This window comes from Aotus nancymaae, unplaced genomic scaffold, assembly GCF_030222135.1.
Source record: "Aotus nancymaae isolate 86718 unplaced genomic scaffold, 86718_ANA_hifiasm-v0.15.2.pri h1tg000011l, whole genome shotgun sequence".
Classification (NCBI taxonomy): Eukaryota; Metazoa; Chordata; class Mammalia; order Primates; family Aotidae; genus Aotus; species Aotus nancymaae.
Window position 1 is genome coordinate 34,512,620 of NW_026988422.1, and position 15,564 is coordinate 34,528,183.

At 37.9% G+C, this 15,564-nt stretch overlaps 1 protein-coding gene across 2 annotated transcripts in view; it reads right to left on the minus strand.

Moving 5' to 3' along the window:
* Positions 1–15,564, minus strand: part of RYR3 (ryanodine receptor 3) — a 563,010-nt gene that overhangs the window by 276,954 nt on the left and 270,492 nt on the right. For both annotated transcript variants that reach the window (XM_064374821.1, XM_064374822.1), the window contains exons 15-16: positions 14,650–14,745; positions 13,086–13,204 (exon numbers count right to left, since the gene is read on the minus strand). In XM_064374821.1, coding sequence (XP_064230891.1) covers positions 13,086–13,204; positions 14,650–14,745 — 215 coding nt within the window. The remainder of the gene's footprint in view (positions 1–13,085; positions 13,205–14,649; positions 14,746–15,564) is intronic.

Sequence of the window (15,564 nt, forward strand, 5' to 3'; positions counted from 1 at the left end):
TTCTTATATATATTGAGTGATATTTCACATCTCCCTAAATGTATTAAACCAAGTCGTGCCCCCCACCTAGGGCACATGTCGTCAGGATTTCCTGAGGCCGCGTCACAAGCACGTCCTCATTCTTGGCAAAATAAACGTTAAATTAACTGAGACCTGTCTCAGATTTTATTGGCTCACATTTTGGTAACCAGAGGGGATTGTGAGTGGAGATGCCCCTGACCTTTGACAAATCTTCTATCGGTGCTTGGTACCAGCATGAGCTAACCTTATGGCTCAAAACAGTTTGCTGAGGTCTGAGAGCACCCTCTCCAGAGAATCCCTGATCTCCCAAAACTTGGTCAAGATCTAAAGTTTGTTTTGCTACACAACTCCTCTTTTTTTTCTTTTTCTTTTTTTCAGTTTTACTTGCTTCTAACAGGAAGGCAAGTTTTCCTGCTTCCACGATGATGGAAGGCAGGTAACTCCTTTATTGAGTTTGAGCTCACTTCCAACAGGGAAGATACGTTTTTTTCCTGCTTCCAGGCTGGTAGAGAGCAATCTATAGTCTGAGACCCATCACTAGGTAAGAAACTGGTTTGGGATTCTGTCTTGCAAATTCCCTTTAAACGACCAAAGTTAGCATTTAACAATCAGCTGGTGTTAATTTCCACTTAGAGTGCTCAGAAATCATACAACTTGTGTGGTCATTGTTAGTTTAGCAGCATTTTGCCCTAGCTGAAAGAAATACGGTAATAAGATTAAAAAAAAATTTTTTTAAAGGAGCTCAATGGTTATAAGGCAGCTTAATTAAAAGGCTATCATCCAAGATGTGTGTGTGTGTGTATGTGTGCATGTTTGTATTTGAAACGGCTTCATGTTTTTGGTCTTTTGCTTTTCTCTCCTAAAGCCTTGTCTTTTTTTGTTGAGCAAAAGTTATTTTTTTTCTTCTCAGTTAACTGAATTCCATTTTCATCTGATTTTTTTAAATTAAAATAGTTATTGCAACAAAGGCCACTCGGGTTTTTAAGGAAGAGTATGGTTTAATTTTATGTTTAATTTGGCTCAAAGAAAAATAAAAGTGTTTCCCTCTAGCACCACCAGACTTTTTCTCTCTGTACTTTATGATGTAAATTTTGCTATTTGATTTTCACTTGTTTCCTTTAATGTGCAAATTTAAGGCTATTTAGCTGACAACTGCCTAGGGTTGTGAAACAGGTTATCAAGAATCTGAAAATCTAAGATATGGAAAAAAAAGGTGGGGGGAGGTCTTTATAAATCTATAAATGTACTTCCATTGGCATGCCTAATACATTTTTATATGTATTTATGTGATGTATACAGAATGCTTTACTACTAACAATATGTAAAAAAAACCTAATTGGCTTAAAAAACAAAAGCTCTTAAATTATATACTTAAAAAGACTATTCAAATGCTTTTTAAAGTTTCTGTAACTTAAGTAAAATTTTTATTTTTCTTTTCAGATGGAGTCTCGCACTATCGCCTGAGCTGGAGTGTAGCGGCACCATCTCGGCTCACTGCAACCTCTGCCTCCCAGGTTCAAGCAATTCTCCTGCCTCAACCTCCCAAGTAGCTGGGATTACAGGCACCTGATACCACATCCTGCTAATTTTTTGTATTATTAGGAGAGATGAGGTTTCACAATGTTGGTGAGGCTGGTCTTGAATTTCTGACCTCATGATCCACCTGTCTCTGCCTCCCTAAGAGCTGAGATTACAGGCATGAGTCATTGTGTCTGGCCAGTAAAATCTTTAATAAATAAGCTAGCCTTAAAATTACCGGTAAAGTACTATTAGAAATGCCTTAAGAACTGCCCAGCATACATTTTTGTTTCCATTTATTAATCAAGCAATTTCATACTTATCCCTGTCAAACACTTTAAGGTGTCAAAATTTGGCATAGGGGTTGCAAAACTACAAACCCAGCCCAAAACAGAATCATCTTTGCTTTTGTAATTTTTAAAAATATATTGATAAAGGTTTAATGAAAATAGCTGCATCTTGAATTAACTAAGATTACCCTCACTTCTAATCTAGTGGCCTTAAGCAGTCTAGTCCACAGACAGTAAGGAGGTTTGTTTTGGGAAAGACTGTTATTGTCAGTTTCAAAGCTAAAATATAAACCAAGTTCCTCCCAAAGTTAGTTCTGCCTATGACCAGGAATGAACAAGGACAGCTTGGAGGTTAAAAGCAATATTGAGTCAGTTAGGCCAAATCTCTTTTCACTGTCTCAGTTATAATTTTGCAATGGTAGTTTTATAACTTAAATGACTGTCATAGTTTTTTTTTTTTTTTTTTTTTGAGATGGAGTTTCGCTGTTGTTACCCAGGCTGGAGTGCAATGGCGCAATCTCGGCTCACCGCAACATCTGCCTCCTGGGTTCAGGCAATTCTCCTCCCTCAGCCTCCTGAGTAGCTGGGATTACAGGCACGCGCCACCATGCCCAGCTAATTTTTTTGTATTCGTAGAGACGGGGTTTCACCATGTTGACCAGGATGGTCTCGATCTCTTGACCTCGTGATCCACCCGCCTGACTGTCATAGTTTTAATGAATAATCTAGGAAAACAAAAGAATTAGGCAAATGTAAAGGGATAAATATTTGTAGACAAACTGGTCATAATTTAGAATATAAAGTTAAATTAAATAATAGATATTGCATTATTTGGGTATTTTCCAATAAATAAATTTTAGAAGAACATTCTTGCTAAAGAAAAAAATAGTATGTCCTTGTTTTTTTTTTTTTTTTAAAAAAAGAGGTGAACCAGTTTTGTCTAATTCAAAGCTTATTTAAAGGTTATATATAGAACAAGGTGAAAGGAACCAGGAATAAAAAAGATGTAAAGAAAGTTATAAAAATAAAGAGTATTTCTTTTTTGAGGTAAAAAGGCTTAAAGAGAAATAATTTTAAAAGAAAGAATCTTACATGGTAAATTTAGTCCTAAAATAAAAAGGTTTTTTAAAAAGGAGGAATGTTCAGAGCAAATCAGAAAGTCTGACTATGTCATGAGCAGTCAGTGTAAGTCACAATAAGAGGATATATATTAAAAAAATAAAACCCAGAAACTTTCATATGATCAAGTTGTCATATTAAGTTTTGGTTTGCTTAGAAAAAAAAACTGAGATAAAAATATTTTTTAGAATTAAGGTTATTACTTCCATGTATCTTCCTGTATATGGTTTTAAAGTTCTTGTAACATTGAGTTACAGGACTCTAACTCCTGGGTCTAAAAAGGACACCAAGTCCTGCTAAATCTTAAACACTGACAGCAATTAAAGCCTTATCTTCAGACCCCATAGACTATGCCAATCAAAACCAACTGCATTCCTGAGACACAGGGCAAGAAATTAAAGTTATTCAACTCCTCAAGACCCAGGGGCTGTCACCAAAGAGGTGGGTGTTTAAGATTTTAAGGGCCAATTTTGAACGATAAGTTCAGTTTCTCTATACATTATTAATGTCAAAGGGACACTGATGCAAACCCGTATATGGACTCCTGTGCCAGATTAGTAAGGTTTTCTTGAAGCTTAACCAACTTCTTAATAAAGATTATAAAGGTTATAAAAGGCTTGCAGAAGTTATATTTTATAATCAAGATTAAATTTTATAAATTGTTTACAAAAGTTTGAAAAGCAAATGTAATTGACTTCATGCTATTTTTATTGGGGCTTCTTGTTTAGAAAATTAAGTCTTCTCTCTCAAAGAATGAAGACTTTTGCTCTTTTTTTTTTTTGAAATGCTTGAATTATCACTTAAATAAATGACTTTATAGTGACCTGTAATCCTATTTTGTAATAACAAGTGTTTTGTAAGGTCTTTTAGGCTGACTGACAGTGCCATGGATTCTATGACGACCCCCGTGACCGGCACATACACCTCTTGAGGGCCTTCTGGAATTAGAAAACATGAAGTAGCTGGAAGATCATGAGAAATGGAAGAATAATCAACCCAATCAACCCCTGCAGCACCTAACTAACTTGAGACATTCTTCTATTGTTTCTTATTCCGGCCCCACTTGACAAAGCCATTGGACTTTGTAACCAACCTTGGTCAACCCTGTGACTCCAGCCCCAATGACCCCTCCCAGCTTGCAAAAAACTACCCTGAACTGTAACTTCTGTACCTTTCCACTGCCTACCCCACACGTATAAAACCATCTCCTATCACACTGCCCTTTGCTGACTCTCTTTTCAGACTCAGTCTGCCCACACCCTGGTGAATAAACAGCCATGCTCCTCACACAAAGACAGTCTGGGGGGGTCTCTTCATGCAACATGCATGTTTTAACATATTTTAAACCTTTTATATTTGACAAACTTTCCAAAATCAAATTATAAATTATGTCTTTTTCTAACCTCTAGTTAATTCTTTAAGACATTAGTTTCCCTAAAGTCCAAAAATGACATAATTTAGCTTATTTGGTATAAAAATTATACAGGAAGCATTGTCAAATATGAAATGGTGTTTGGTTTCTTTGGGCTGTATTTGTATAAATATTTTATTGGTTATGTGTTCCAAAATTATGGGAAACTCCTGTAATTCTGAGGTACCTTAGTGTACATTATCAGTAATAATCATAATTATGTTAAAATTATTGTGTGCCACAGAGGTAACAAATTTCCTTGTCAATTTCCTTTTAACTATGACTGCCTTAAATTTTTTTTTTCATCCACAAACAATTGTCTTGTTTTATCTTGTTTTAAACCCTCTCTAAAAGGTGGGTTTGTAATCAGCTATTGGACTCTAACAGGTGCACTTAAATGCAGGTTTTCTCATAACTTTGAAAATTGTGACATTGGAATAAAGAAAAAAACTTTCAGAGCTCTCATGGAGAGCTGAAATGTTCATGACTATCAAAAAGAACTGGAGTTGACTGAACTAACTGAAGCAACAGAAAACTGAAGTAATCTTTTTGACTTTTTGCTTAAAACATTGCTGATACTGTTTTGTTTTACAGAGTTAAGGAAACTTTTAAGTGATTTACAGCTTTTAACAATTGAGTAAAGAATATTCCTGTGAACAAAATTTGGAGCATATTTGTTTCTCTCTACCTAACTTCTCCAGAATTTGGAAACTATTTGTGAGTATTCTTAATTTATGGCAATATAGTTATTTGCATAAGCACAGTAAAAATCTGTTTTCTTTTGTAGTGGGGCACAATTGGAGAAATTGATTATTTTACCAAGGCTATGACTCGAATGGTGTGCTTCCCTTTAAGGAATCAAACTTGACTTATGAAGCCAATAAAGCCCTTGGAACAACTGGCTTTGTATTTTGTGTACACAATCCCTGTACAAAGTTTCTGACCTGTGGTAAGTAAAGAATGTCACTTCCTGACAGGTGCAGAAGCCCCAGATTTATCTTGGACCCTCAAGGGGAGAAGAAATTCACCCAACTCATAGGTATTTAATGGCACAAATCTATGCCTGGGCTTAGCTTTAAAAAGTCTTATCTGAGATCCCTGCTATGGAACAAAGTTCCATCAAAGTCAGTTTAAAAGCCTAAGTAAAAACTAATTATTTTTGCTGCACTCTATACAAATAATTAGGCAAAGTATAATAAAGCAAAACAGTCTTACCATGATTTATCTTTAGCAAAAATGGGAAACCACAGAGAAAAAAATTATGTTTCAAAACTATAGTAGACCTGTTGATAGATTCTGGTCTGCCTAATTTTTTTTTTCAATTTTTATTATTTTCTACAGTTTGGACAGAATACTTTTTGTTGGCTACAAGTCTTCAAAATAATGTTTTCAAATTTTTTTCCTTCTTTTTTCCATTTTTCCTAATTTGGAGTCACTGAAAACTAAGCTGTGCTTTCTTAAAACCCTATGAACTGAATCCAGACAACTTAAACTTCAGAAGAAAATAACAGCAACCTATTTACATACATAAGCCACTTTCATATCTGCCTAGTAATGTACAGACTTCAGAGTAATGTGACCTACATCGATTTTTCCAGGATTGTTCTTTCATTTGTTGTTTTTTTCTTCTTCCTCTTGGCTGTTTTCTCTTCACAGGACATGCTGCTTCACAACCTCCTAAAAATGAGGTTTTGGGACCTACCCATCTAGGAATAAACCCTTCTAGCCATGAGAGATCAGATGAAACCTGAGACCAGAGACTCATTCTGTTGTAAAATGCTTTTTCCAAAAGATATTTAAAAAAAGAAAAGTGGGTAAATGTGAAAGGAAAATGTCTTGAGCTCCCCAAATCACTATGGAAAACTCAAACTGGGAACTGCTTAGGGCAAATCTACCTCCTGTTCTATTCAAAGTCACTCCTCTGCTCACTGAGATGAATGCATATCTGATTTGCCTCCTTTGGAAAGGCTAATTAGAACCTCAATAGAATGTAACCATTTGTGTATCACCTATCTGTGATCTGGAAGCTCCCTCCCAGGTTCCAGTCTTCCTGCTTTTGCTTCAAGTTGTCCCACCTTTTCAAACTGAACCATTCTACTTCTTACATATACTGATTGATGTCTCATGTCTCATGTCTCCCTAAATGTATAAAACCAAGGTGTGCCCGGACCATCTTGGGCACATGTCGTCAGGACTTCCTGAGGCTGTGTCATGGGCATGTCCTCAACCTTGGCAAAATGAAGTTTCTGAATTAACTAAGACCTGTCTCAGATTTTCCGGGTTCACAGTTTCTTTTAAAAGAAAAAAAAAGTGTAGATAGGTCCAATCCACCATGGGGGGCATGCAGGCATTGCAACTAGAGGCCATCCGTACTTTCTGACAAGGGGCATCTTGGTGATCCCTGGAATACCTGGCTGGAAAGTCTGACTGGTACTGCTGAGTATTCACAAGACTTCATTTTCTTCTCCTTCTGAGCATACAGAGGATTTATTTCCCAACACTCCTTGCAGGTATAGGGGATCATGTGACTAAGTTTTGGCCAATAGGAAGTGGGTGGGCCTCAGGAGTGGGCCCCACCATCCTTACCTTCCTTCCACTGGATTCAGATATCCAACAAGGGATTCCAAAGCCCAAAGATCTCCTTATTCCAAGTATGATCCCCAGAACAGCAGCACTGGTACAATCTAGATCACCAGCAACGGTGCCATCATTCCAGAAATACAGATGCTTAGCCCCAGCCCCACCCCCTAAATTATTAAGTCAGAAGCCTCATGTTAACATGATCCCCAGGAGATTTGTAAACACCTTACTGTCTGTGAGACTCTGCCTTTAGAAGATGGTAAAACCACTAACCACACTCAATGGAGCCTTCCCACTGGCCTTGGACAGACATATGAGCAAAAATAAACCTTGACTATGCTAAGACACTGACAATATGGGGTTGTCTATCATAGGAGTCAGGCCTCCCTAATCAATAGCCCATTTGTGGGGTTCATTTGTTTCTGGTTGTAATCATTCTCATCACTGATACCGCATTTCATTCGAGAGCCTCTCATTTTGCTTTTATCTCCATTACCATCTATCTCAAACACAAGCTTATATGGGAATTATACTTTGAAGATAAATATCTATGGAAACATTGTTAGGCTGTTGAATTTTTGTCATTAGCTTTCATCTGTAAAAGCAGTCTTATTAAACAAATGCTAACTATATTTATTCTGAGATTTTCTTATCAAGTCCTATATTTGAGAAATGAGTGCTCTTTGGTCCCCCAGGCTAAACCTTTGATTCCTGATTTATACTTTCTGCGAGTCAACAATATTACTATTTTATCATACATTTTTCTCAAAGGTAGCCCCAAATCCTTGCAAAACAAAGAAGATAAAAAATATTTATCTATGACAACTTTGAGCAGATTTGGAGTAAGGCAGCCTCAGGGGCAAGGAAAAAGTGCACATTTTATTTATATTAGCAGAATCTTACTCTGGAAAAATTACAGGGTGACTGTTATAATTTTCATCAATTATTCTTTTTATACCAATTAACAAAATCAGTGCTACTAACATAGTGTGTTTCTTACCACTGATGAGGCATCTGTTGGAAGAGATGATGCCTGTACATATATGTGAGCTTCCATCAGTTTAAGGTGAGACAGGAATAGATTTTGGCTCACTCATTTGTTCCTTTTATTCATTTATTAAACTTTCAACAAGCATGCATGAATGCTTGCCATGTACAACATCTTAGCTTGGCACTATGAGGATCACAAAGACAGTCCCTACCACAAAGGAACTTACAGGTTTAAGAGAGATATGCAGAAATAACTATAATGAAAGGCAGATTGGAACAATCATTATAGCAGAGAACAAATCATAAGAAGAGAGGAGACCAATTCCAACTGGAATCAGAAAAAGATTCATGGAGGAAGTGGCATTTGAACTAAGTTTTAAAGAGCAGACCAGAATGTATTTATTTTTATTTTTTAATTGCCCAGAGAAAAATTTCGATGATTCTTGGGAAAGTAGGAAGCAAGGAGCTGCTGAAGGATTCACAAGAGTGAAATCACTGAGAGGTCAAAGGGTAGAATGCATTAGAAAAATATGGAGCGGGCACTACAGCACACTCCTGTCTTTTTCACTTCAAAGAGTGTGTTCTTTCTCTATAACTTTTTGACCTCAAATCTGATCATGTTTTGATGAGTAGTAATTATTTCCATGAAAGGGACAAAGCTCACAACTTAAATATTTTAGCAAAGAAGTAAAGGTATAATAATTGCCACCATTATATGTAGTCTCGATTCTAAGCATATGACTGGAAGTGGCAGGGTACAGAAAGAATTTTTACATCTCAAACCCATGAGATGTAAAATTATTTTTAAAAGAAAAATGTGATACCCTAAAGGCCACCTTCATGAACCCAAAGGGGCCTTCCAATTCCAGTCTGAGAAACACTTATGATATGAAAATGCCTTCTAGGTAATCACATTTGCAAGAGTTGCCAAAAAAGGAAATTGCAGATGACACAAACAAATGGAAAAACATCCCATGCTCATGAATCAGAAGAATGAATATCTTTAAAATGACCATATTGCCCAAAGCAATCTATAGATTTTATACAATCCCTATCAAAATACAAGTGTCATTCACAGAATTAGAAAAAATATCCTAAAATTCATATGTAACCAAAAAAGAACCTGAGTATCCCAGGCAATCCTGAGCAAAAAGAACAAACCTGGAGGCATCACATTACTTGACTTCAAATTATACTACAAGGCTATAGTGATGAAAATAGCATGGTACTGGTATAAAAATAGACACATGGATCAATGCAACAGAATAGAGAACTCAGAAATAAAGCCACCTATCTACAGCCAACTGATATCCGATGAAGTTGACAAGAACATACACTGGGGAAAGGACACCCTTTTCAGTAAATGGTGCTGCAAAATTTGGATTGCCACATGCAGCAGAATATAAACGGGATCCCTATCTGTCGCTATACATAAAAATCAACTCAAGATATAATTAAAGACTTAAGGGTAAGACCTGAAACTATAAAAGTCCTAGAAGTAAATTTAGGCAAAATTCTTCTGGACATTGGTCTAGGTAAAGAATTCATGACTAAGACCTCAAAAGTACAAGCAACAAAAACAAAAATAGATAAATGGGACTTAATAAATGAAAAAGCTCTGCAAAGCAAAATAAATACTCAATAGAGTGAACAGACAACCTACAGAATAGGAGAAAATATTTGCAAACTATGCATCCAACCAAGGACTAATATCCAGAATTGACAATGAACTCAAACCACTCAACAACAAAAAACGTAATAATCCCATTAAAAAGTGGGCAAAGGGCCAGGCGCGGTGGCTCAGGCCTGTCATCTCAGCACTCTGAGAGGCAAAGGCAGATGGGTCACGAGGTCAGGAGATCAAGACCATCCTGGCTAACACGGTGAAACTCCATCTCTACTAAAAATACAAAAAATTAGCTGAGTGTGATGGCACAAACCTAGTGTCAGCTACTTGGGAGGCTGAGTCAGGACAATCACTTGAACCTGGGAGGTGGAGGTTGCAGTGAATGGAGATCATGCCACTGCATTCCATCTTGGGTGACAGACCAAGACTCTGTCTCAAAAAAAAAAGGGGGGGGCAAAGGACATGAAAAGACATTTTTCAAAAGAAGACACACAAATGGCTAACGAGCATATGTAAAAATGCTTCAAAAGATTAAAAAATAACGGATGTTGGTGAGGATACAGAGAAAAGGGAATGCTTATATATATTGGTAAAAATGTAAATTAGTAAAACCTCTGTGGAAAACAGTATGGAGAGTTCTCAAAGAAGTAAAAATAGATCTACCATTTGATCCAGCAATCTCACTACTGGGTATCTACCCAAAGGAAAATAAATTGCTATATCAAAAAGATATCTGCACTTGTATGTTTATCACAGCCCTATTCACAATAGCAAAGACATGGAATGAATGTATGTATCCCTCAATGGAAGATTAGAAAATGTGGTATACATACACACAACGGAATACTGTTCAACCATAAGAAAGAATGAAATCAAGTTTTTTGCAGCAACATGGATGGAACTGGAAGCCATAATCTTAAGTGAAATAATATAGATACAGAAAGTCAAATACTGCATCTTCTCACTTATAAGTGGGAGCCCAATAATGTGGAGACATGGACATAGAGTGTGGAGTGATAGACACTGGCAACTTGGAAGTGTGGGAGGGGATAAATGATGAGAAATTGCTTAATGAGTATAATGTGCATTATTTGGGGTTACAATAAATGCCCAGACTTCAGCACTATGCAATATAGCCAGGTAACAAAATTGTACTTGTACCATTTAAACTTATACAAGGAACAAAAAGAAAATGCTTTCTAGTGGTGAATTTTTCACCGCAAAAATTTTGTATTTAGATAATTGTAAAAATAAAATTGCAAAATTAAATATATTCTCACAGAACATTTGGATTCTGAAGAACAAGTTCACAGACTACAGCTTGAGAAACACTGGAAAGAATATTAAACTTCTGCTCCTAGTCTGTCATTAATTAGCTGTGTGATTCCTGGGAAACTGCTTAACATCTAGGGACCCAGGCCCTGGCCTCCTTTCTGCCTCTGTCATGTACAAATAATAATGATGGTATGTCATAAGGTCGTAGGAGGCCTGAATAAGATACACATGAACACTGACAGCAATAACTGGCATTGGTTAAATGAGAAATAAATGTTGGTTATCATCACTGTTGTTGCTGTTTTGAGAGGACTTCTGAGGTCCCTTGTGGCTTTAAAATTCTGCATATTTTGAGTCACTGTCTTCACCGAAAACTAAGTGAATTGGACAGAGACTTCTGAAATTCTAGGACTGGAGACAACAATGCAGCCTGGATAGAAAAACACTACCTTGGCATTTCCCAAGCAAAGATCAAGTGTTGCAATGGAAGTCTGGCCTCCACTCAGCACATTCTTTGCAAAATGACCACAAATACAATGGTGATGGTTTGAACCTGGTTTTTCTCATTGACAATAAAAGGTATCCAATGGAATAGTACCTAAAGAAGGATCTGAATTCATGACAAACCTTTACCCAAAACTCTATCCAAAGATGGAAAAGGAACATCTTTGAAGAGACTCTTATGTACCAAGATCACGTTGCTTCAACTTTTATATTACCAGAATTTCTCTAACAATGTCTTGGTTCTACAAGATTAAAGGCTACTCTGAAAACATACTGGATTAGGCACCGATTTCTAGCAAAATACTTCAACTTGCTAGGCCTCAGTTTTCTCAACTGTGGAATCGGTAGAATAGTAATCAACTTGCCACCAAGTGACATGCATCAAATGCTTTGTGGCTTTTGGCTGTAAGAAGCCACAATGAAGTTGGTTACTTATTAAGTACATTATGTGTTCTAATAATAAAGCCTCCTCTGGGGCAATGAAACAAGAGCAGCTTTCCTGTCAAAAGGCTTTTTGACATTTGCACACAGCTCACGGCTCCGAGCATGTGTTGCTCACATGCTTATTGATTATTCTCATTACACTTCGCAGACAGGAAGGAACATGTTGGAACACAGAGAATCTGGACTGAAGCTGAAGCTTCATGCTTGCCTTTGATTTATTGCATTAGGAAAAGCGATTTCAGACCCCACATATTTCTTTTTATTCTTTGTCAAACAATTTCACACATGCTAAGGACCAAGGCTTTCTACTGCCCAAGGCTGATGCATATCATGCAGTCTACGCTGCCGAGTCTCAATCTCCTGGACACCCTGATCTGTCTCAAATGCGCAGTACCCCCAGATGAGGACAAGCAGAGACTGCCAGTGACCAAGCCTACTTCTCTTCACTCTGTAGAAGCACAGCTGCAGTCCCACATGTCCTATCATGCCATCCGCTCTGAAATACACCTCCTCAGCCATTGAATATTGCCTCTGTCCATCAATTAGGACAGTAGCCCTCATGTGTGGGGCAGATGTCAAAGGGTCAGGAAAAAAAACTCTCCATGCTTTAGTAGACTTTCCCCATAGATCACTATGTCTTAGAGATATAATTTCATAAAAACAAACATGTTACAATTGTAAGAGATCTCAAAGAAATGATATAGCATTCCACTTAGTGAGATGCCATTGTGTTCACTTTACAGATGAAGTACTGAGGCCCAAAGTCATATAGCTACTTTGTATCAAAGGGAGGGACTAGCAGCTTCAGTTCTCACGCTTGCACATGCACAAATTCATTTACTTCATTTGGTTGAACTCATAGTAAATCTGATTTTGTTTAATAACAAACCACGTGGCTAAAACGTTCTACACTGTTTTAAATCTGATTTCTTTATAGCTTTTCTATACAGCTTGGTATAAGCTGTTTCACTACTAAGTTCCTGGACCCTAGGGTGGCAGCCAGTCCCATACGGTTAGCCTTGTGCAGACAGGGCCTATTGAGTGTCCCACAGTGAGCTGGTGTTAAGGGCTAATGATAATGAGCAGTGATTGGCGAGCTGGTGGAATCCCACAGCACCATCCAGCGTCCAGTGTGATTGCCCAGCTTGGAGTGTGCTTGTATTCAGGGAAAGTCTTTTTCCAGTTTTCCAAGATTTTTGTCAAAGTCCAGAAACAGACTAGTCAGCATGCTCAGTAATACATAGGGTCATGAAGATTGGGGAGGAAAACGCCAGGCAAAGTCAATCGCTGTTTTTTCCGCACCTACCTTGTGATTCCGCCCGTGCTTATCCAACAGGGAGATGATGGACTTGATGTGGCCCTCTGCTATCAGGTTTAAGGCTTCTGGGCTTTCAGTTAAGATGCAGTGCAAAACTTCCAAGATACCTACATGAATGCCACAAACATCATTTGGACATTAAATGCCCTCCAGCAGTGACCATAATTAAGAAACCTGAGTGTGAACAGACCTTCCTGAGGGGAAGGATATCATCAGTTCTTTGACTCTATCAAGTATTTTCAGCCAGAAAAAAATGCATTCATTCCTGGTAGATTTCAGAGTCCCTGGAGGCCAACTGGTCTGTAATTTAGCAGTGATTTTAATTCAGCACTAACCCTATCTCCCTCTACCTGGACAAAGACATGACCTTTGTATGACATATAGAGAAGCAGCTGTAAAATAGCATTTTTCATTTGATCAAACCAAATAATACTTCATTTAAAAATAGATATAAAAGATGTCCAATTTACTATAAATTCTAAAGGTCATTCAAGTAATTTGGAAAATATTCTGAGTTTCTCCCAAATAAGAATTTTTCTAGGAGCCACTCTAGACATTTTTATTTTAGGTCTACTCGTGTATCAAATAAACTGAAGGCTCACAAAATAAAGTCTATTTGGCTTCTCCCCCTTTGATAGGTTACGTAAGTGAAGGCTTAAGAAAAACTAGTGCCCCTGCAGCCTGGCACATACATGGCAACATCATGATGGAAATTCAAGGGAAGCAGTTGGCTAATAGCTTAGTTTTATTAAGAAGATTCCTTTTGATTCTGTTTATTTCTCAGTGTTTTCATAAATTAGCTTGAAATGTAAACTAGCCCATGAGACTGAGGCATTGCAGAAAAGAGAGGCTTAGGAAGACGTGTGTAGGTGGATGATCCTTGGGGGACCCTCTCCTGGCTGGTCTGTTAAAGCACCTGTCATCTCAAGGCTATGAGAAAAGCATCAAAACCCTTCACCTTTCCCATGAGGGGCCTACATCTGCCATGTTTACTCATCTCAGAGAAAGCAAACTGCTGAGCCCTGCAGCATGGTCACTCACCAATGATGACCACACTCTTGGCTTAGATTCTCCCTAAGTCATTAGAAAGGACTATAGATACAAAGTGAAGGGTGAGTCAGGGGAGAGGGGTGAGTGGGGATTTTTCCTCTCACTCCTGTCATTCTTCACCCCTGCTTTTAGAACTATTAGAAATAGTTTGGACAATATTGAAAAGCGTTAAAAAATCCAGAGAATAAGAATGTAATGGGAGTCAGAAGGAGACAAAGATCACTGGGTGGAGGGGGTAGGGATTAATGGACCTAAGGAATAAAAGTGAAGGCACAGAGTAAAAAAATTAAACAAAAAAGGAAGGATTGTTGAAGTCTGGGTTGGAGTTGTTACATAAAGTCATATGGGTGCCAGGAAGCTTTATGACAATTTCTCTTATTTTTAAGTAATGATTTGAGGATTGTTTGCAATCCACTGGAAAAGATTCAACTTTTCTTTTTTACAGAAAGAAAAAAAAAAAACCCTTCATCTTTTCTAGTTATAGTTTCCTGTCAATTCTCACCTGAGGAAGATTCTAGTCTGTCCAATTTACTGATGAGCCAATCAAGGTTATTGGAGAATTGAGCGCAATTGTTTCTGTTTCCACGAATGAGAGCAGCTGCAAACAAGATGTTTGATCATAGAGGTTAAAGGGTATAATGAGAACTTGGAAAGCTGAGAACTTTTATTAGGAGATGTTTGATCGTAGAGGTTAAAGGGCATGAGAACTTGGAAAGCTGTTGAATACTTCACCTGCTTAGCAACTGAAAAGAACTAAATGCCAATCTTACCCTGCCTAGCCCTTTGATACAAATGTTTCTTTTTTCTTTTCTTTTCTTTTCTTTTTTTTTTTTAAACAGTCTCGCCCAGTCATCCAGACTGGAGTACAGTGGCTCACTGCAGCCTTGATCTCCTGGGCTCAAGTGATCCTCTTTCCTCAGCCTCCAGAGTAGCTAAGACTACAGGCATGTGTCACCATGTCCAGCTAATTTGTAATTTTTTTTTTTTGAGATGGAGTTTTTTATCTTGTCGCATAGGATAGAGTACAGTGGCATCATCTCAGCTCACTCTGCCTCCCAGGTTCAAGCAATTCTCCTGCCTCAGTCGAGTAACTGACATTATAGGCGTGAGCAACCACGCCCAGCTAATTTTTGTATTTTTAATAGAGATGGGGTTTCACCATGTTGGCCAGACTGGTCTCAAACTCCTGACCACAGGTGATCCGCCCGCCTTGGCCTCTCAAAGTGCTGGGATTACAGGCAGGAGCCACCATGCCTGGTTTAAACATTTTTTATTGAGATGGGGTCTTACTATGTTGCCCAGGTTGGTCTTGAACTCTTGGTCTCAATCCAGCCTCCTCATCTCGGCCGCCCAAACTGTTGGAATTACAGGCATGAACCACCATACCCAACCTCCTTCTATACTTAGAAGAATAAAA